This window comes from Phocoena phocoena, chromosome 4 (genome assembly GCF_963924675.1).
Source record: "Phocoena phocoena chromosome 4, mPhoPho1.1, whole genome shotgun sequence".
NCBI classification, from domain to species: domain Eukaryota; kingdom Metazoa; phylum Chordata; class Mammalia; order Artiodactyla; family Phocoenidae; genus Phocoena; species Phocoena phocoena.
The window spans coordinates 79,890,307-79,913,466 of NC_089222.1; the positions used below are offsets into that span (position 1 = coordinate 79,890,307).

Here is a 23,160-nt window from a genome sequence, read left to right on the forward strand (position 1 = left end):
AATTGCATAAGCAATTTAAGTTGGCCTCTTTGTCATCTGCAACCAAAAAATTCATCAGTGATACAGCTATCAACTCCTTTGTTTTGTTGTTATTGTTGTCGGTTCATTTTGTTTTGTTTTGTGTTTATTATAGAGAGTCAAGTTAACCATAGTCTGTAGCACAGAATTATCATCAGTATCTGCGAGGTCCTTCCATTGAATTATTCCCCTAGCAGCACACATTAATTATAAGCTTATGTACCAGGCACTGTTCTAAGTAATTTACATATATTAACACATATAATCTGCAGAACAATCCTATGGAGTTACTATTATTATTATCCCTGTTTTACAAATGAGGAAACTGAGACCAGAGGTAAGTAACTTGCCCAAGGTTACTCAGTAAGTAATAAAGCCAAGATTTACTACCAAGGCAAATTTGAACCAAGGTAACCCAGCTCCTAAACCCATGCTCTTAATCACTACAGTATACCAGAAAGACTACACTCTGCACATACTAACATTTGGCATTGTCCAACTCTCTAATTTCTGCCACTGTAATAAGTGTAAAGTAATATTTACCATTTCTTATGTAACTTTGGGCAAGTTACTTAAACTCTCTGTGTCTAAGTTTCCTTACCTGTAAAATGGAGGTAATAAAATAATACTGATTTTATAGGGTTGTTGTGTAGTTTAAATAATGCCAGTGACTGTGAACATCTTTTCTCTACTTGTTGGCCATTCAGGATTCCTTTTTTTGAGAAACTGTCTGTTCATACCCTTTGACCATTTTTCTACTGAGTTTCCTGTCTTTTTCTTATTGATTTGCAGGGGTCACATATATATTGCAGTTATGTCCATTTTAGATATTACACATCTCGTTCTAATCTATCACTTTTCTGTGGTGCCCTTGTTTAACAGGAATCTTTAATTTTGATATAATCAAATTGATCAATTGTGCTCCAGATGTGGAGAGAACGAAGACATGAAAAACAATGTTTATGCCCTCAGCAACTTAAGATCTGGCTGAAGAATCAAGACTAACAACTATTTTGAACAAGTGTCAGACACCATATAACAATATGCAATAAGATGCCAAGTTGTAAGTCTATGTAATCAACTATTAACCTCGGAAAAGTACCCCAATTTTTTTTTACTTGGAAAGTGGACACAATAAAAAAATACTTTTCAGTTTGTTGTGATAATTAAATTAAAAAGACCTGGCTCTTGTGGTTAGTGCCTGGCATATGATACCAACTGCAATTCAGATGCAAAGCAGATTAATGAAATAATAATGGCTACCATTTATGGAGGGCTGCTACCTGCCTGGCACTTTCTATAAGATACCATATTTAAATTTCACAACCCCCTGCAAGGCATTATTGTCAGATGCAGAAACCTAGGTTCAGAGAGCTTCAGTAATCTGACAAAGTCACACAGCCAGTAAAAGGTGGCAACAAGATTGAAAGCCAGGTTCATTTGACCTCAAACCTCATGTGCTTTCCACTATGCCAAGTTATTGCCAGAAAAGGTACCAGAAAAGCAATGAAACTTTACTTGGATCCTGAAAATTTTTTTAAAAAGACAGAATTTGAATAGACAAGAGGAAGAAGGAGGAGAGGAGACCATGCCAGATTCTGAGAGGGTGCAGTGCATGGGCCAGGGATGAAAAGTACTGTAAGTTACAGGGCAGAAGCAAAACTTGTACAACATAGTGCCCTTCAGTCCCAGCACAGAGATTGGGATGGGTAGCTGGTGGGGGAATGCCTATTCCCTACTTCTCTTACTTCCATAACGAGGAAGCAGGAGTGCATTTTCTGACGGAAGCTTGAAGGAGGAACTAGGGATGTGTCCCTCTGACCCCTCAATTTCGGGAAGCAGGCCTGCCTCAGGAAGCATGTATTTTCTGCTTTTCCAGAAACTGTAAAACTGCAGTCAGTTTTATACAAGCAGACTTTCCAACTCTGTTTGTGGCTGGTGGGATATGTTCAATTCTGGGGTGAAGTACAAGCAGGTCCTTGTCCCTGCAGATCTAAAGCCACTGCCACCATTCCAGTTTTTACCAGGGACAGGCTGACATTTTGCTTTCCACCAGTCTGACTCCTGCAGCTATCTCAATGGATTCTGAACTTGCATGGGCGATATGGGTGTTATTTGAAAGCCCCCTAAGACCACAACCGTCGGCACTCAATAAACCATGGTAAAAGAGTGAATGTGACAAATTCAGAGGACAATGAGAAGATGGCCTGATGTGAGCAGAGGACATATAAGTAGCTTAAGTAAGGTTAGATGGATGACTTACAAGAAAGGCTTTTGGATTTGACGTGGGAAGAGTGCTTAAGTTTCTGAGCAGGGGAAGAGCACGAGGAAGACCGTGTTTATGTAGAGATAATACAGCAGTGCGCTGCAGTGGAGACTGGCAGGGGAGAACTTGGAGCTGGAGGGAACCAGAGGTGGTTTCTATAATTCCTAAGTGAAAGAGGATGAAGGTCTGGCCTAGGGAAGTGGAAATGTGAATGGGGGTGAAAGGATGAACAGGAGATCTCGAAGGAAAAACTCTCAGGATACGGTCACAACTGGGGTCTGAGAAATAGAGATAACGTTTTTCAGGGAGGTGGATGAGCAGGCCCGGAACTGGTGGGAAGTGGGTCTCAGCCTTGGGCACATTAAATCTGAGGTGTCAAGTTGGTTTGCTCTCCGCACCAGGGACACCGGGCGCACAGTAGGAAAAAAGCTACAGTGGGAGCAGTTTGCGGAGTCAACGCTGTCAAAGACGCATCACGCATTTGAGGACCTCTGGGAAGAAGTTGGTGGAGATGTGAAGTATGAACATAGAGGGTGCCCGGGATGACCGGGGTGGGAGTAGGGACACAGGTGAAGCTGGGAGGAGGAGAGCAGGGGGACCCCGGTCGCTCCTGGGCTTGAGGGAAGGACGGGATGAGGCTGCAGGCAAACGCTAGAATCAGGATCTTCTCAGCAGAGGAGGATGGCCTCCGCCTCCCACCCCCCTCGCCAGGAAATCCACAGTTGAACCCAAAGCAGCTTTCCTCAGGCTGGCTGGTCTTCTGGGCCCCGCGCCCCCCTTCCTCGCGCTCTGGCGACAGTGATGCCCTGGACCCGGAGCTGCGGGGGTCCCTCTGCACCTCTGGCCCTCTCTCTATCAGCCGTAGGGGGCGACTTCAGCTCCCCACGCCGCAGGGCCTTTCCCCCCAGGTTCCCGCCCCAGGGCGAGCCAGGGCCCCCAGCATTACCGCCCCACCTGGCCACCGCCGCAGCCCGCACTCGCAGCCTGCCCGAGCTGCAGCAAGCCAGCGGCCCCTCCCGGGGGTGGGGTTTCGGCTCCCACACCCACACCCCCTCCGCCTTTGTTGCAGTGTCCCCCAGGACCACCCCCTCTGTGCCTCGGCTTCCACGTCCTGGGGGCTAAACTAGGGGCCTGGGTTTCGGGAAAGGGGTTCGGCGGCGCCAGGACGCTCGCGGGCTCCAGGACGTAGCGAGGGGCTGGGAGGAGGGAGCGGAACCCTGAGCCGCGGGGGCCGCTGCTGCAGAAGGGGGAGGAGAATGGGGAGGAGCTGGGGGGCAGGCTGTCGGGGAAGGAGGGGTCTTAAGGGGCGGCGAGGCCAGGTCGGATTTCCTCTGAGGCTGGCGATCGGCGAAGCTCCCACCTTCCCTTAGAGCTCGCTGCAGCCGCCTGCCCCCGCGCCCTCCGGAGACCGGAACGGGACCATGGTGAGAGCGGGGTTTGCTGCGCGGAGCCGAGCGCACTGGCCCGACCCCTCTGGGCGGCCGAGGGTGGCCGGGCGGAGGGAGCGAGCCTCCGAGGCACGAGGAAGTTTCCGAGGTCGACACGGGGCCCGGTGCCTTCACTCTCGCTCTTGTCTTTTCCGCAGATGTGGACACGCTGGCTCGCGCTCGCGCTGGTGGCGGTCGCCTGGGTCCACGCCGAGGTAGGTGAGCCTCTGAGGAGGTCCGAACTCAGGCGCCGGGGCCGCTGGGGTCTGCGCGTCGCGCGGGCGGTGCGTGCGTCCAGGGGATGCTCTCCCCGGGTAGGACTGGGAGTTTCCATCTGCCGGGTGAGGGGGGCGCTCGGAGCAGAAATGCTGCTTACAAAACTTAAACCTAAAAATCAGGAAAAGTAGTTTGGGCCGTCAGCGGGAACCCCCCCGCGGCTAATATGGAGGGAGAGTGGGGAGGGGGAGAGAGGACGAGCAGGGCCGATTGGGATGCAGGCGGCAACAAGAGCAGGAGCCGAGTTTAAAAAGGCGCCTGAGTTCTTTCCTTCACTTAAGAGGAAATTGAGAATAGTTGGAGACTTTTCCCTTCCGAGTCTGTCTCCTGGGGGAGGGGGGTCGGGGGATCGCAAGAGACTCTTTCTTTAGGGCGGGATATTTTTTTTCTTTTATAAAGTAAAATGATGACTCTCTGGGTTTTTTTTTTTCTTTTTTTGTAAAGTGCCCTCGGATTTTGCGTTATTATCAGAGCCAAATAACGGCCTTTTAAAATCTCAATTTTTTTCTTAAACTGGCGTTGCGCAAGTATGAGTGATCCATTGCTCTGCTCTCTGAGGGCTTTGCGTTTCCAGTCAAAGTATTTCAGCGCCTTTTGGGTAATGTTTTCTTTTCAACTCCAGTGACCTTCCTGAGACACTACAAACAAACCAACAAACCCTTCGCTCACAAGCCCCTCCATTAACTCAAAGGTTTATGGACAGAAAATAAACAATTATAAATTCCCTGGGCTCTAGTCTCCAGAAAAGTGAGGTCAGAAACCAAACATTTGATAATTATGGCAGGAAATGTGGAAGGAATTAAAAAGCATGAGGGAGAAGAAATGGAATGTACATTACAAAAGAAATAGCTCCCTGGTGGGTGGTTATTCTCCCTCTTTGAATTTTTTTTCTTCATATTACAGTTTAGCCCCACCCTTAGTATCACAGCTTGACTGCCCAGAAAAGTCATAAAAGCCTGCAAGGTCTTCCCGATTAAAAAAAAAAATACACATTATACTGAACTCTCATTTAATTCACTACCACACTTTTGGTTGATCTGGAAACACGTGCTGTTTTTACTCACAATGAAATAAAAATAGCTAATATTTTTTGGATATCTACTTTGTGTTGTAATAAAACTCCATTTGAGTGATGGGGAAACTAAGTCAGAAAGGTCATGTAATTTACCTAGTGTCCTAAGTTGTTAAATGGTAGGAGTGGGATTTGAACACAGTCAGGCATCGCACCCCAGGCTCTTAACCACTGTCTCACACAAGGACTTCATATTTGCTATGTACTTCTTATATAGCAGACATTGGTTGGGCTGCATGCCTCATTTCTTTTAAAGCTTCCCAGAACCTTGTAGGGTCAGTTTTTTATCCACAATTTACAGAGGAAGAAACAGGTTCCGGAGACTAGGTAACCTGCCCGAGGTCTCACAGCTAGTTCTTAGGAAGGATCTGAACCCAGCTCCTTCCACTGGTGGAGCTCATCTTGAACTCCAGATCTGCTTCTAATGCATTTTGTTCTCCAGGGTTTGAGTTTGAGGGAGGATCCTTCACTGGCTGATTTAGTCCTGGCTGAGAAACAGCCTTCCATCCCTGCTGTTGCCCTCAAAAGGCTGCTGTAGTCCGTTGATGGACGAGGTGAATCCCTGGTTTGTTTTACTGCAGGTTTAGGAATTGCCAGCTAGTGTGTGAAATCGCTCTGTGAACTGGAGTGCACATTTGAGGAGTGAGGATGCCATAGGTTCACTCACCGCAAGGCTCTGTAGCCCAAGGTCTGGGATCTATTCTCCCAAGCTGTTTGTACTATACGCCCCCCCCACCCCCCACCCCCAGTGCATTGCAGGGAAAAGCTTAGCCCTCATAGGAAGTTCCCCCAACAGCAATTTCCTGCTTGAGGTGGAAGAGCAGAAAGTACTCTCACAGAATTCCCAAGACAAAATCGTGGGGAAAGAGGCAAAATCAAGAAGTGCTGAGGCATGAAAACGGAGGAAGTGGTGCAGAAAGAAGGTTGTGAACTCAGGGTATGTGAGGAGTAGGTATGATGTAGCTTTCATTTCATGACTCCATATTATTAAGGATTATTTTTTTTATCAATACAATCTCTTGGTATCTGACCCTGGTAACATTTGGCAAGTTTTTAATCAGTGTTTTAATAATAATAAATGAAAAGGTAGATTAGCCCTAGCAATTTGGGTATTACTTTCAGCATTTTATCGTGTAGTTAATGGTGCTTTTGCAGTGGAATTTTTTTCCTTGTTAGCTGCAACAACATATAGCAAACAAAGCCAAGTAATGGTATTTACTGTTTTTATTGACATGAATTCACTTTAGTAGACTTTAGGGCTGAAATCGTACAAATATTGTTGAACTTTTAAAATGAAATTTAAAAAACAAACTTAGTTTTCTTGGTGCTTTTTGATTTAATACAAGCACAAGGATTCAATTCAGCATATTTTTAAAGTATGTGATTGCACAACAAATTATGCTGATAGTTGAAGAAGCCAAGTCTTTGGAATAGTAGTAGACCTCTAGAATCAGGTATCCCTAGCTTGAGAAAAGGTGGTTGTCGTCATTATTAGTGCCAGTCTGTAAATCCTGTTTGGTTAGATTCAAGAAACTATTAACAAATCTCATTAAGGAAAGTGTTATATTTTTAATGTTTTTCATGGTCTCTTGGCACCTCAGGGTTGATTTTTTGACTGCTTCCTCTTTTTCTTTCTTTTTGTCTTAATACTTAAGGCAGCCTCCATCAAAATTCCATCCCATCCACTTGAGCTCACAGCCATGTACTCTTTAGAGTCTGCTTGAAACGGGGTGTTGGCACATATCTCTTGATGAGCATATATTAGTATCTGCAATGGACAAGGAATGGGGGGTTGCAGCGGCAGAGCAAGCTACCTTGTTTCAGAATATTTTGGGAGGGGGCTAGGTGGGCCTGCTCACTCTTCCTTCACCCATCCCCCTCCCATTGAGAATTACTGCAGTTCACTGCGAGGTGTGGATAGTGGAGGCTGGGAAAGGTTGCCATGTGCCCTTGAGTCTCAGGAGGTGGTGGGTATGAGTCTACTTTAACACCAAAAGGCAGCGTTGGCAAGTGTCCAAGCACACTCCACTCTCCGTTGGTGGTTATCTCTGCTGGCACTCTGATTTCCAACATTCAAGGTCTATAAATTCATCATGATAAGTCACAAGTACAGGAGACTGATTCACAAATCAGAACACTCATTCCAGTAAGGGAATACTTAACCTATGAACTGTGAGTGCATCATTTAAGATAATAGCAGCAAGAACAATAACAATTATACAGATAGGCAAGAAGATTCCTAGGGCATTGTCCCTCTGAAGCCAGGTTTCATAACCTCATTTATACCCTGTTATCAACATACGGTTAAGCAACCACCAGGGGTATTATTGGCAGATGTGGGGTCTCCTCTTTATTCTTTACAATTATTCTAATAGTGGATTCAGGAAGGCCTAGAGTGTGATTTTCCCATTTTGCCTTGATTTTCCCCACATCCTCTGACTGCTTCTTGAAGCTACGGAAAAAACTAGGATTTTAATATCCATCTTGTACATTAACCACTATCTCTTGTATGTTTATCCTTTGGCAAATAAACTCCTTGCTGTGATTCTGGAGACCATTGTTAGAAATTGGGATGTTAAAACATGGCAGTGACTCTGCTGAATAGCCAAAACAGATGGACAAGCACCCTGCAAATTGAGGCCCTGGATGTTGAGACTGTCTTTAGAAAGGACCTGTCACAATTCCCATAGACATCTCTGGATTGGGTAATGGAAAGCAGGAGTCCATTCTCAGGCTCAGAGGAATGAGTTTGGGAAGAGCTGTGAGGTGGGGGCATGGGCTGCTATGAATGTAATGTCGCAAAGAAGAAAATAAAGTCTTCAAAGTCAGTGAGGTAGGAAGACACATGTTTCCAGGAGAACAGGGAAAGGATGAGCTGTAAATGCCAGTGGTCACACATGGAGGATTGAAAACATCATGGTGTCTTTTTCCTGCTCCTTTTCAAATAAATGGACATCCAGACAGAAATTTCTAGTAGCCACAAATAGTATTAGCTTAAGGACACCAGATATTATAGGACTGAAAAACAACTTATACTTAGATGGGTTCATTTTGTAAGCTATGTGACTGATGTCCTGTAGGTCAAATGCATACTTTTCTCTAAGGTTCCATCTTCTGTCACTTGTGACTTTGGCTTGGGGTGCTTTCTCCAAGAGTGAGTCATTAACAGCACAGGCCTTCACTTCACGGTGCCCATCAGTCAGTATTCCCTGATGTAGGCTGAGCATGCCCTACACAGGACAGAGTCATGGATGTCATAGCAAGCATAGCTATGTCAGAGTCATAGCAAGACATGGTCTCTGCCCTCAGGTTGCTTACAATCTAATGGTGGGCCGTTAGATTTAAACTGTGGCAGCTATAACGTATATTATTATAACTACATGATGAACAACCATCTTCATTATTATTATTGCTTTTTTTTACATTAACAGGGACTTCCCCTGATTTTTAAAGTTATTTTACATTAGTACAATGCACAAATCTTTAATGTATAGTTTGATGAACTTTCACATGTGAATATACCCATGTAGCCACCACCCAATCAAGACTGAGGGAGCTGGTACAGTAGGGAGGCTGTGAACTCAGGGTGTGTGGAAACAGTTAAAATGAAAAAAAGTGAGGTATAGATATGATCGAGGTTACGTTTCATCACTTGATGATCATTAATTATCATTTAATTAGTCCAGTCTCTTGATGTCTGTCCCTACTAACATTTGGCAAGCTTTTAGTTCATGATTTAACAATAATGAACCTTTAATAATTCATGAAAAGGTAAATGAACCCTCTCCATGTGAGACTTGCACTTTGGATATTATTTTAAGCGTTTTTAACTTGTAGTTAACAGTGCTTGCAGTAGAAAATTGTTTTCCTTGTTAGCTACAAAAACATAGCAAACACAGTTAAATACAGTCTTTATTGACATGAATTCATTTTAGCAAACTTTGTATAGCTGACTTGACTGTTTTGCTGATGGATATTTCAGGGCTCCATATAATCTACGCTGAGAAACCAAATCAAGGAAAGAAAAACTCAGATAATTCTGTTTGACCACTTTGCCCTGGTCATTATTACTTTTAAAGGGACTCTACATAAGATGCCTATCACATTATGAAAGCTAAAAACTTAAAGCCTACTACATACCTAACAAGAGGAAAAGAGTTAAGAGTTAACAGCAATATATTCCACTAAAAGTTATGTTTACAAAAAATTTAAGGCTCCGGCAAATGATTATCATTTAAATTAAAAAGCAGAACACCCCCCCCACTCCAATGCCTATCCTCACAACTATGTAACAATTTATAGAGAAGTATGACAAAATGTCTTAAAATCCATCATGAGGATTCTTGTGACATCTCACCTTTTTCGAGAGGAATTTATCCTTCTAATATATGCTATTTTATTTAAATAAGAAAGTGCTATTTTCTGATAAAATATGGAAATTAAATATGTTCATAAAAAGCTCAGAGAATATAGAAAAAACTAGAGCAACGAATAAAGTTGCCCATAATTCTACCACCTAAAGATAAACTAGCCCTTCATCCCTCCTTTCAGAGAAATTATCAAAATCAATTAACAGATGTATGTGATATGCCTACTAGACACTGTAAGCAGTGAAAATTGGTGCCTCCCAACACTATGATAAATCGCCTGCAGAGATGGAACAAACATGGTGTGCATGTCACCACTACCCTCTCCCTTACCCATGGCAGACCTCACTAATCAATCAGAATTCTTCCTTCTGAGCCTTTAGGAGGTTAGAAAACCCTTCTCAGCAATGCTGTAGACAGCCACTAGCAGTTACTCTGTGTGTGAGATAAAAGACATTTTGCCTTTTCTGCTGGAAAAGTCAATCCAATTTGACAGACATTGGTATATCTTTAGCCAGAATTAAGATGATTAGAAGCCAGAGTTTGGGACTATGTGAAACAACAACAACATGGGGTAATAGGTGATGGAACTAGGGTAGCAAATGGATGAAAATGTCGAGAAAACAGCAGTTTGTTCCTGGCTCAAGCTTCTAAGTTCTCTAGATGAGTTCGACCACCTTAAACATGTAAGCCAAACTCTCTAATACTGGCCATCAACAAAAATATGAGAATTTTCTTGGCTCTTCTGCTGGAGTAAATAGTTGTTCTTGCTAAGGCTCTAAGAGCTGCTGCTGTCATAGATAACAGCTTCTGCATTAGCAGCCGCCTGGCAAGAAACTGCTAAATGGAAAGCTCTCTGGGTAGTTGGAGTACAAAATATATCCTGTAAATCTGCATTTTCTGCTGTGGTTGGAGGATTTCCATGTAATCTCTTTGCAGACTTTTTATATGCTCATTTGGAAGCCATCACTAGTAAGCTATTCCCAGGATTGTCTGAATTTATGACCTTTAAAATGTTTCCTGTATAATCCCAGACACTATTTGTGACCAACTAAGCTGTTGCCAAAACAAGTCATGTGACACATGGCAAAAGCATGATATGTTGCAGGCCCGGTTTATACGTATGTGTGGCATGGGATGTTGGCTTGAGGTAGGGAAAATGTCTTTTACTACTTTTTATCGTATTCAAGATTTAAAATCCTGTGTCTGAGGCAAAATTTGTCTTATTCCACAGTCTGTCATTCTGTCCCTCAGTGATAGTAAATGAATGTAATTTATTGATCTACAGCAGTGCCAGTTATACCAATCACTCTGCACATATACTGCTATTAAGAATAGTGTGGAACTAAAAGCAGTACCATGTTGGTCCCTGTTCTGAAGTAGCTGCTACCACCTTAGCTACTGTACAGCTCAAATGGACCTGGCCGTTAGGGGACCAAATCTTTGGCATTCACAGAAATTACCACCCGCTTCCTCACCTCTTGCTGCTGGTGCAGAAATCCCTGAAATGCAGCTGTGGGATGGATGCCTTCTCAGAATTTGAGAGGCTCCAAGGGAGCTGCTGGGGCCATTTTCAGGCTGTTCACCTTGACCACTTGACCAGTCTGTCCAGTAGGTGGCAGCTTTTTGTGTGGAACTTCATCTGAAATTGTGTCTGTTCCTGGAGTGCTAGCGCTTTTCTCTTATTTCTTGTTTTCATGTCACTCAAGCCTTCTACTGAGTTCCTTTCTTCATTCTCTTCTCTTGTTCTCATATCTGGGTGTTTCCAAGTCTTACCTTTTACATGGACCCTGTTACAGAACTTTCTTATTAAGAAGAACATAGTGAAAGAGTCCTTGATTTAGAAGTCCTGCTCTTTCCCTTTCTTGCTAATGTTACCTTTTTAAAGCCACCTAATTAATATCTCTGACTTGCAGCCTCAGTTAAGAGCAAGGGCTTTGGGGTAATGAATAGGTTTGAATTCTGGCCTTGTCGAGCTGTGAAACCATGAGCAAATTACTTTACCTCCCTGAGCTTACTTTCTCCATTTGTAAGATGAATAATGGCTAGACGTCTCTCTTGCCTATCAATCCAATTAGATAATAGAAAAGCCTCTTCTCCTCATAGCACACAGCCAACACCAAACACTTGCAAAAAAGAAGTGCATCTTAAGAGTCCCTACTGGGCACTGATAAAGAATGTTTTTAACTCTAATGATTTCAACAAGAGAATTCTCAGTTTACACATTAACATTCACTAGGCATTGTCTGTATTTGTACAACCTGTGCACTGGCTCAGGTTGTTGTTCTGTTCACTGATTTATCGTTGAGAGGAAGTATAGCGTAATGGTTTAGCACTCAGGCCTTGAAGCTATATTACCTGAGTTTAAATCCTAGCGTAGCCCTTATTAGCCCTGTGAACTTGGGGAAAATACTTAACCTCTCTGGGTCTGTTTCCTCATCTATAAAATGGGCTTAATATGGAGTATTTACCCCATAAGTTAGTTGTGAGAATCAAGTAAGCTATTCCATGTAAAGCAATTAGAAGAGTGGTTTGGCACACAGAGTACAGTAAATGTTAGCTATTATTATCAAGCTTGTGGCATCTCTACTTATTGGAAGAGCTCCAAAAGCTATGGTGTGTGTGTGTGTGTGTGTGTGTGTGTGTGTGTTTGCACACTCGCATGTGCTCATGGCTGGCAGAACTCCCCTTGCTTCCTTTATTCTCTCCAGAGATTAAGGATCACCTTTCAAAAGACAACTAGAATATTTATTTCAGTGGATGCTTTGATGCCCAGAATTCATATCAGAACCCTTGCCTCTACTGAGCCAATCTTGCCTTCAAACTTCCAGCATTTCCTCTGTGAAGCCACAGCTCTGTCATTCCTCCGGGAAAAGAGTTAAGGACTCATTGAGCACCTTCCTGGCACAGGCAGTGCATGTTGTAAGCCAGCATAGGTTTTTCCTGAAGACTGAGTGAACAAGGCAGAGAACTGGAAAGGGAAGAAGAGTGAGAAAAGGCAAAAAAGAGAGGTGATAAAACTCCCCTGGAATTTTTCCAGATTCAGTTTTTCTCCTGTGTCCACCCTTCTTACACATGGAGGTGGCCACCAGATATCTTGGATTTTTTGTGGGATTTGTCATTTGCATATTCTTGCTGTAGTCCCTGTAGCACAGCCTGTCCCTGTGCCACAAATACTCAATTTGGGGTTTAGAAAATAATGATCAGGCAAAGGAATAGAACTCTTTGCTTTCACTGTTTGAAAAATAAATACCGGGCTCCCCTGGTGGCGCAGTGGTTGAGAGTCCGCCTGCCGATGCAGGGGACGCGGGTTCGTGCCCCGGTCCAGGAGGATCCCACGTGCCGCGGAGCGGCTGGGCCCGTGAGCCATGGCCGCTGAGCCTGTGCGTCCGGAGCCTGTGCTCCGCAACAGGAGAGGCCACAACAGTGAGAGGCCCGCGTACCGCAAAAAAAAAAAAGAAAGAAAGAAAAATAAATACCTTCTGTCAAAGACAGGGTAAGAAGTATCCCTGGAGCAGGCTGATTTGTCCGTTTGGGAACCAAGGCAGTGCTTCGGGTGTTTTGCACACAAATTTGAGTCCTCTGCTGGGCGCTGCTGTGTCTGGCAGCCAGCCCTGACTGCAGCCTCACGTGGCCACCAATTCCCAGGCCCCGGAGCCTGGTTTCTTTATTGCTCCCTGCGTTGCTCTCTTCATCTTTTCCCTCTGCCTTCTTGTCTTTCCTTTTCTTTCTCATCTCCTTCCTCCACCATAACAAAGAGGTCATCGTGGAGTGTTTGGGCTGCATTTTCGGAGCTGCCAAAACATACACAGAGCACCAGGTTCACATTTCATGCAGAGAGAAAGCTGCACAAAATCTTGACGCGTTATTTTGCTTCAACCATCTGGGACAAAGTAACAGTTCTCCAAGTAAACTCGAGGAAGGAAAGGTTTCCTGTTCTCTATCAGGCACTGAGTTAATGCTGGTGACTTAAGACACAGGCCTGTCCTCAAGGAGCTTGCGGTCCACTGAGGGAGGCACACAGGACGGAGTGACCCAGCATGGTAAGTGCTAGGACAGGGCTGACAACGTAACCCAGCACTGGGGGTTGCGGGAAGGCCTCACAGAGGGTGTGCCCCCAAGCTGAGCCCCAAGTATGAGTGGTGTTAGCCAGACAACAGCAGGGAGAGGGAAGGAGCCTTATCTAACTCTCACAACGTGATGATGCTGTTACTATAATCTTCATTTATCAGTGAAGAAACCATGGCTCAGAAGATCGTTAGTTACCCCAGATCAGTCACCTAGTAAATCGTAAAGCCAGGATACAAACCCAGGACTTCCAACTCTCAAGGAAGGCAAATACCCTGTGTTCAAGTGTGCTTAAGGTCCACTGAGTCTTATTTCTGAATGTGACTTTGAAAACAAAGACCTTTTCTCTCTAGGTTATATGGACTCAAAAACAACTGCACAGGCTCTGTCATTTAACTCTTCATGCTCTATCAGCTGCAAGTGCCTGGATCAATACTTGAGGCCTGGTCATGGTCATTCTGGCCACATCGACATGGGCATGCCCTCACCTTGGTTCGGGTCCAGGTGCTTCTTTGACCCACATTGAAGTACAGTATAGTTGTTCCATCAGAGCACTTGCCTCATAATGGTCAGTGACTCAGGAGCTGCTTTAAAACAGTTTCTTTGTCCTTCAGATGTATTCACAACGATTCCACGTTGAATAAGACCAAACTGCAAGACAGCTCTAAGACTCCAGCTAAGTGTCTGGGTATGGTTGTTCAGACTGTCGACTGCACAAAAGTGGCTGGCCAAGGGAGCCACCTGGGCTGACTCCGTCCTGCACTCTGCTTACCAGTCTCTCTGCCCTATCCTGGGCCTTGTCTGCCCACCCAGAGGGAGAACCACCTTTTTTCTAACCGATGGTGCAGAGCTTCCCAGACGCAACATTTTCTCTCAGATATAAGATGCTTATTTGACTATGGTGGCCATTTCTCCTCTGTACATTTTGTAAATTGATATCATTCAGAGTCTTAGAAAGCTTTCATAACAGGCCTCCACCAAAAGCCAGTTCTGTATTTTTGTGGATTTTCCTCATGGATTACCTAAGATGATACAAATGGAAATTTTAAAAAATCTGTCCTTTTACAACCAGAAATGTGCTACTTTTGGCTCTTGCCCAACTCAATTTAGTTTGGGAACTATGATTCCCCAGGAATTGAGAAAAGCATTCCTAGCTTCCCCTGGATTGCTGGATTAGCACAACTTCCCTCAGCCCACAGCTGAATTCCAGCGCCGAGGAAGAAACGTCTTAGACAGAGTGAACTCCCAGCCTGGAGCCTGTCAGAGGTTGTGTCATGTGTTTGCCTTAGCTGAATAAAAAGCAAGCAGGCTTTCTGGCCTTACTCCCCCTCCTCCCCACACCCCCCTCTGGAGAGGCCGGTTAAAGTCTAGACAGTGTCTGCTTGGCAGTGAGCCTTTTCAGCACAGTCTGCACAGTTCTGCAGCTCTGACTTGGATTGCCTCTCTTCACTCATTCCCTGCCCCCTCGCCCCCGCTTTCTTAGCCTTAAACTGTCTCAGGGGACTGGCATGAGCCTCACATGTAAGAAGCAGGTGAATGAAGTTATGAGACCGTCAGGATTCAGCTGTCTTGAGAGGTTCAGAGTTGAGAAAATATCAGCAGTGCTGGCTGCAGCTGTGGCTGAGTTTACAGAGATTCCGTGATGTGAGCCAGCTTCCAACAAGCCTCCATTTATTGGCCAGAGATGGGCTGGAGGGAACCCAGGACAGGCAGTGGCACCCGGGTAATGAGCCTTGTGCGGTCCTTGGTGGAGTGAACTTGGGCAAGTCACTGGGCCCCTCATCTGCAAAATATGGGGGTTAGAGTAGGGGAGCTCTCAAACCCGCTCTGAAATCCTATCCATATAAAAGGAGGCAGACATTTTAGGTTGGATTGTCAAAGTATTCTACTTAATGGAGTTAAGATGTTTGATTAGCTCTTGTCTTAATTGACGGCCCAAGGAGGAGCAGTTTGAAAGAGAAGCTGGCCCAGGAATGGGAACAGAGAACGAGTAAAAAGCAGGAGGCGTTTTGTGTCCCTTGCTTTCTCCTGTGTGCATTGAATGAAATATAAACGGTACGTCACGTGGCACCCGAACAGTCTTCATGCCCAGAAATCCCAGTTGCTGTCTATTCTACAGAAAGGAATCACTTGATTTTTCCACTTTAGAAAGCAGCTAATCCACAACACTGGGCAAGAAATTAAGGATGCTGGGTCTTCTTGGGGTTGAGCAAGGAATCTTTTTTTAAAAAAGAAGACAACCCAAGATTCCAAAACGTGCAACTTGAGCTTTTACTGAACTTACAAAAAAACAAAAACAAAACTTTCTTCTGACCTTTGTAAATGTTCACATTTTCTTTTCAAAATAATGATGCAATATTGAAACAGCTTACAAAAATCGTTGTCTGAAAGCGTTGCATGGACCCTATTTTGTTTTCCAGAACTCTTCTTGCCTTCTCACCATGTTGCCTGGCCCATGACCAGGATCCTGGGTTTCCTCAACAGGAATTGATGAAGTTCCTGCCCTGGTCCCCATGCCTTCTCTCTAAATCGGTTCAGGGCTCTTGTTACAGCTGAAGGCACGGCTCTTTGGCCTTGACCTCAGTGGTTAAATCAAGTGACTTGAGAGGGTGAATGCAGTAAGGAAGCAGAGGCCAGCACAGATGTTTTAGTCCTGTTTAATGCTTGGTACCTCAACTGCACTCTAGTTCCTGAATCCCACTAGACAATCCCAGTATGCTAAACTCTGCTGACCTTTGGTTCTGAATTGGGGGGCCAGCCCAGTGCTGTCTGTGGCTTTCCTAATAAGGCCACTTGTACAGTGTCAGAATTGAATCCAAATTGGCTGTTCTCCAGGGTAGACTATATACACAGAGACACCCATAAATTTTACTACTTAACTGACTTAAGTTTCACTACTTGGAGAATGTGACCATCTACTTACTAATAGACTACAATACACTCCCCTCACAAATACACTCCCCTCACAAAAACAAATTCCTGTGGAAACTAAAGAAGAGAAGCATATATGTTATTAAATTTCCCTTAATTTGATTGTTGTGTTTAATCTAGTTTGGTACTTAACTTCTGTTATAATGTCCTGATTTCTTTCTGAGCCTAATGATATAGATCAGTGTTTATTTTTGTGGTTGTGAAGTTTGCTTGTTAACTTAATCAATGTATGTCATTCATTCATTCATTCATTCCCTACCTCATTCCAAGAATAAGAAGTATGTTTTTCTTCTCAAATTCTATGGCTAGCATGTCCTACTAGTTTTTGTTAGGGTCACGCTAAATAGACATTTTCCATTTTGGTAAAGGACTCAAGTTTATGGCATAACAGTTGCAACAGAGAAAAATAAAATGGATGGAGAACTTAAAATTCCTGATGACTCACCACCATACCTGGCTCATCTAGATTTTAATGTGAAATTGACACACGAGTGTGGAATTCCTATTAGAGCAGCTACAACCTTTGAAGCAGAATTCCAGATGCCTGCACTGAGCCCAGACTCAGACATACCAGAGTTCCCGTCATTGTCAGGGTCCCTATCAGGAGGACCCAGGTGTGGCTTCTGGGGGGCCCAACCCAGCTCGCAACACCTTCTTGGGAACGGTGGCAGAATTCACAAATGCTCAGAACAGTCAGCTTCACTTTTCCAAGGGCATTCCCATCCTTGGGTCTTCACCATATGCTGTGATTACAATGCTACAATTAATTGGAGCAGGCTGAGGTCTACATCAGAAGCAGGAAATTCACCTGGCTTCTCCTTAGAGTCCTTAGGATCTTTCAGGAATCTGTTCGTTTGTGCTTTGTCCCCCCTACCCCTCCTCTAGTCTTCTGTCCTTGGCATTTTCTTTCATTTCTTAGCCTGTGTGGCCTTGGCCTTGCCAGCAGCCACATGCAGAGAAGCAGACTTCCCTAGTTTAGCTCTTTATTTTAAGGGTAAAGCCTTTCACTTTATGCATTAATTGGCGTCTGTATCATGTTGAACAAAAGAGTAATTTTCTGCGTGGCATCAAGGGCTGGCTAATGATCAAAGAAAACCCCAGCACAAGGATATCCACTTCAGGTAGGAGTTTGTTTGGGATTTCTCAATTTCCTTTCCTGGGGGATGGGACTAGAAGGGAGAATGGGATTGGGAAGTGTTTTGAGCAGAGGCCAGACATTCAAGTCTTTGCTAAATGTTGGGTAAAATAAATTCAGTACTCACTGCAGACTTATTTCTTAATAAAATTTTCTAAGCTGTCTGTGGGCCGTATCGTTTAAAGGGCAGTTAAAAAGTTAACAGTTTTCTCTCTGAGAAATACAACTGGAAAAGAGTCTGTGTTTTTCTTTGTTTTCTGTAAAAGAACGGGTATAATATAACCTGGATGATAATAAGAAACTGTATTTTTTTGTTTGTTATATGCCCTATCTAGGCTTTCTCTTTTTTTACATAAAAATAAAGAAACCATGAAGGTGATATGAAATCCTGTAAGAACAACCAGCGCTTGAGGATTATTAACCCTGCTATGTTGGTCATTTGACAGCTTAGGTAATTGCATTTTCCCTCTAAATTCCCTTTACACATCTGATCAAACAGAAGGCTCTTCATTTCTTGCCTAAGTTGTTTCATTGAATTGCTGTGTGAATTAGAGAGCAAGCTGGGTTCCTCCCTGGGGGCTATATTTGCGTTGGTGATTGGGTTATTTTTCTAAGTAATGCTATCATTATTTGGCCTAGGGTAAATAGCATTGTCATTTAGTGACCATAATTACTCACATTACAGTGGCCTGGAGTGCAAAGACCTCCTCATTCCCCAATGATCTGTTTAACTCCAGGAAAGTCTTCTCTCTAACCAGGTTGGTGAAGTGAGCGTGTGTGTGTGTGTGTGTGTGTGTGTGTGTGTGTGTGTGTCTACATTACCAGTCTGTGGATTTACATGTGACAACAGCCATATTCAGAAAGTCATGACATTCTCTTTGAGGGAGAGACAAAGGATTCTAAGGCCAAGGGTGTTCAAGGCATGGAACTGTCCTAAAACAGTTTCTTGTTTAGAAATGCGTGGAGTAAATAGGAAGAAGGAAAGTAGTGTTGGGGAAGACTGCAGGGAGAGGAAGGAGGCGGTGATGGGCGTGGGAGACGCTCACCATTAGCTATAGTTGGGTACGTAAAGGAAGAAGGGGTGATAAAGTGAAGAATATCTGGCTTTTATCTTAAATGCTTTGTGAGGAAATACTGTGAGTGAGCTCTGCTGATACATACGATCAGAAAAGAAAGGTGACTTTTTACTAAATGAATGTGTGGACCATAAGCAAAACTCACAACAGCAAATGATAATGCACAAGATGTAAATTAAAACAGTGCGTGTATATAGTGTGTATAGCAAGGGAGATAATGGTACAAAGTACATTATGTAAGGTAAGTGCTCAATAAATAGTAGCTGCTATTCTCTTGTTGCTTGAATTCCAGGGGAGAGTAGAACTACAGGGGGAGACATACAGAGCCTAAACCCATGTTTCTCAAACTGAGTACTGAGTGATGTTAATATATGTGCTTGGTTAAATGGTCTTTTAGTTGCAAGACTTCAGACCCTTATAACGTTCCTGTGCATTATTTATCTTCCTCTCTAAAAGAAAGTACTATAAGCAATGTTTTCCAGACATTTCACCACAGAAAACCATTTTGAAAAATACCATAAATATTTAAAGGCTAGTGGAACAGTTTGGAAGTATGGGTCAATTCTAGACAGATTTCCATAAGCAGAGTCTGTTTACCCCAGGTCTTAGTGAGCTTGGTGAACTCACTTCCTAAACTATAATTCAATTTCGTGAAGAAGGCTTGGGACTCATCGGGATCCCAGGGCCAGTCTGACAGAAGATTCTTCTGAGCCTGACTCTAGACTGGACCATTGGCATGTCCATGTCTATACCTACCTAGAACTGGCTGGGGTTTTTTATTATCAGCTTGAAGTATCCAGGAATCTTCCTTTTGATTTTTCACTTGCCCCATCCGTACCCAGTCAGTCCATCAGCAAATTCTGTCGGCTCTGCTGTCAGAGTATATCACCTCTCTATTGACTGTTCCGTCTCCATGACCACCACCTTAGTCCATGCCGCCATCATTTTGTACTTGGGCTATTGCAGTAGCATCCTAGCTGCTCTACCCCTTTGCCCTCTAGCTTTCTCCATCTACTTCTCTGCACAGCAACCTGAGCGATCTTCATAAAGCACTTATATAATCACGTCACTCTTCTATGTAAAACCCTCCACTAGCCCTCATCTCATTAAGAATAAAATATAAACTTCTTACCCATGCCTACAGGGCCCCACATGCTCAAGCCCTTGCTTGCTTTTTCTAGCTCACCTCTCATTGCTCTCCCTGTTGGGCCCTGTGTCACAGCCACAGTGACCTTTCTTCTGGTCCAGGAACATGACAAATTCCACCCTGCTTCAGAACCTTCACACTTTCCTTCTGTCTGAATTGCTCCATTCATCCCTCAGGTCTCGGCTCGAAAGAGTGTTTCCTAACCACTCGATCTAAGTGGTGACCTCTCTCCCAGATTTCTCTGTCAAACATACTCTGTACTCTTCTAAACATTCATCACAATCTGAAATGATCTTGTTATTTGTGTTTACTCACTGTCCTCCCTCTAGAATATGTACTCCTTCAGGACAGAGCCCTTCTTTCTCCTTTACCAATGAATCCCCAGCACCTGGAACTGAGCTTAGCATATAGTAGGTGCTCAGTAAATAATTTGTGGAATTAATCCACTGGCCAAATGTATTGATCAATGCACTCAAATATCTCATCTGCAATATGAGAAGATGCATAGTATCCTGCCCACCTCAATCATTTCTGTGCCAGATTCTGCAAGTATATTGTGCACCTGGGAAGGTGGTTGATAGTACGTGTCCATCAACACCTTGCTTAACCTTGGACATGGTAGTAATGCTGGGCTTGCTTAGTCTGAAACCTGGATTCTGATTTCTCAGGTCCAGGTAAAGTTGGAATTTACACAGACACTAGCTGAATAGTAAATATTTTTATTCTTTCTTTCCATGATCAGCAATTCTGATTTAACTGGGCCTTATTCCCAGAGTAAGCATATGTCCCAAGGAATGTAAAATAAAGCATTAAATTCTGTTTTCAGTGATTCTTTGCCCCAAGGCCTCTGGTCATTTTGTCTTCTGACCTCACCATTTGCTGAGACCTTTACTTTTTGGGAGGCTTTCTGCTTTTGTTCTTTCTTCTGTTTCATTTGAATGGCACCTGTGATGTCCCCAGTATGGGTAAAACAATGTATCTGGATTTCCACATTAGAAGTCTTCTCTCCTGGGGAAAGTTCCACCAGAGGCACAGTGGCCAGTAGTGAGTGGAGTCCCAGGGAACAGACCAGCCCCTTATCTGCAGTTTTACTCTCTAAACTCTTCTGCCATTGACCCACAGACCACGTTCCCGACTTCGGCTGCATCTTGCTCCACTTTTCAGTGAAGTCATTTCAGTGTGTGGCATTTCTCTCGTGTTCAGTCAGTTAAAAATGAAGGAGAACAGAGCTTTAAGAACTATACCGCCACATAATACTTGGGAATGTTTTTACCACAAATGATAATCTGTGTGTAGTTACTGAGCTAGTGGGTTTGGGGTAGAGTTTCTAATGCAGTCCTTAGGGAAAACAAAATGAACAGAAAAGGAGGTCTTTGTGCATTGTTGGTATAGCTTAAGGGTCTCACAGGATTTTAATCTCTGCAAAAATAGGGAGTTTGCTACAATGGAGCAGGATACCTGGCACATTCCCACTAGTGGGCCTCCTGTCGGCTAAGGCCTGATTGGCCAGCACAAGTAGGTTTTGCAGCTCCTTTTCCGCAAGCTGTGGCTTCCCAACTGCTCCAAGGAAAGAATGCAAGGCAGGAGTATCTCAAGAAGAATAGAATGTGCATGTTTTCATTGACTTTAATCTCAAGGCACTAAAAATGTGTGTGTGTGTGTGTGTGTGTGTGTGATATTATTGAAAGCTGATGGCAACAGTAAATATATCAGTAGAGCGGAAAAATGAAAAAAAGAGTTTTGAGAAATATCCACCTCATTGTGAAAGTTGTCCATGGACTTCTATGCAGAAAAAAAAGCGTATTTAAGTAAAGAGAAGGCTCAAAATATGTAGTTTAATTAGCCCTTTAACACTGTTTCATGAGATAAGCCATACAGTCCTAAAATAGGAGGTAGCAAACATTTTATCTTCCTTATAGAGGAGACCAGAAGGGTGAAGTGCCTTGTCCACAGGCATTGAAAGCTGAGTCAGAATTAGGCTTAAGCGCCCAGGATGCCTGTCCATTTTCAAAGGACTAGGTACTCTTTCAGTTTCCTGGTCTCAGACGCAGCCCAGCACGCTGCCTTCCCCGCGGGATCAGATAATATCTGTTGACTTCTGTAATACACACCACTTCTAAAACATTCCCAGTTAAAGTCTTAATCTCTCTATCTAAACTCTCCTCCTCGATTCAGCTCTCAGTAATGTCAGAATTCAGAACTTACTGTTTAGAACTGTGCTGTTCAGTAGGAAAAGCACTAGCCACAGGTGGCTCTTGAGCACTTGAAATGTGGCCAGTCCCATTAAGATGTGCTGTAAGTATAGAATACATGCCGGATTTCAAAGATTTAGTATGAAAAAAAGGAGTGTAAAATGTCTCATTAATAATTATTACATGCTGAAATGGTAATCTTTTGGCTATATTGGCTTAATAAAACAAATTATTAAAATAATTTTATCTGTTTCATTTGGCTATTTAAAATATGGCTACTAGAAAATTTTAACTCATTTATGAGCCTGGTGTTATATTTCTGTTGGACAGCACTGCTCTAGACAGTTGTCACCTAACCATATGTTGCATTTAGCCACACATTGTCTTGACTTAGCTCTTATTAGATTGTGTTGTTCTGTTATTTAAAATTCCATCTTCTCACCTGAACTGTCACCAGCTTAGGGACATGGACTATGCTTTATTGTTCCTTGAGTCCCAAGCATCTAGCATGATATTTGGTATTTTGTTGCTTGATTATTCCATATTTTGCTGACTTTTTCCAAAATAGGTTTTGTCCAATTCCACTCTGGACAATGATAAGGAAGTGCAGATTAAATTGTGTTTGGAGTGTAGCTTTTTTCAAAAGGATTGATTTTATGTAATTCTTAATTCATTCCAGAAAGATTAACATTCCTCTAAACTGGACTATTAAAACCCAGGAAACATGCAGTGGGTGCTGGAATTTCCTGACACTCCTGCCCAGCAGAGAGCAGCAGTGTTAATTGATGATTAAGGGTCATAATTGCCACCTAAAAATCTTGGGGAAGCTCTACATTAAGCTCAGAGATTTTGAGCCCCATTTTCCAGAACCTGTCGGGGTATAGGTCCAGGTAAATAAGGCACATTGGCCCCAGTGGCTGCCAACCTTGAACCAGGGTTGAGAAGAGAGGGCTGCGACCAGCCGTGATTGCTAAGTAACTGCCAGGAACTCTGACCAGATGGCTGTGATTTCCAGAGTCCCTGAGAAAATACTAGGGGATGCACCCTGGGTGGCCTTACCCTTTAAACATCCTACAATTTTGTAACTGAGGTTGTGGCTGGACCACATGCTTATAATTTCTAGGCTGGCTGTATTATACCTAAAATACAGTCATTTCTGCTGGTTGCCTGGGAGAGTCTGACCTT

At 43.6% G+C, this 23,160-nt stretch overlaps 1 protein-coding gene across 1 annotated transcript in view; it reads left to right on the top strand.

Moving 5' to 3' along the window:
- The first annotated feature begins 3,625 nt into the window (after positions 1-3,625).
- The window catches only part of FSTL1 (follistatin like 1), a 50,732-nt gene continuing 31,197 nt past the window's right edge, over positions 3,626-23,160 (top strand). Inside the window, exons 1-2 of the mRNA XM_065876113.1 lie at positions 3,626-3,708; positions 3,870-3,926. Coding sequence (XP_065732185.1) covers positions 3,706-3,708; positions 3,870-3,926 — 60 coding nt within the window. The 5' untranslated portion in view covers positions 3,626-3,705. The remainder of the gene's footprint in view (positions 3,709-3,869; positions 3,927-23,160) is intronic.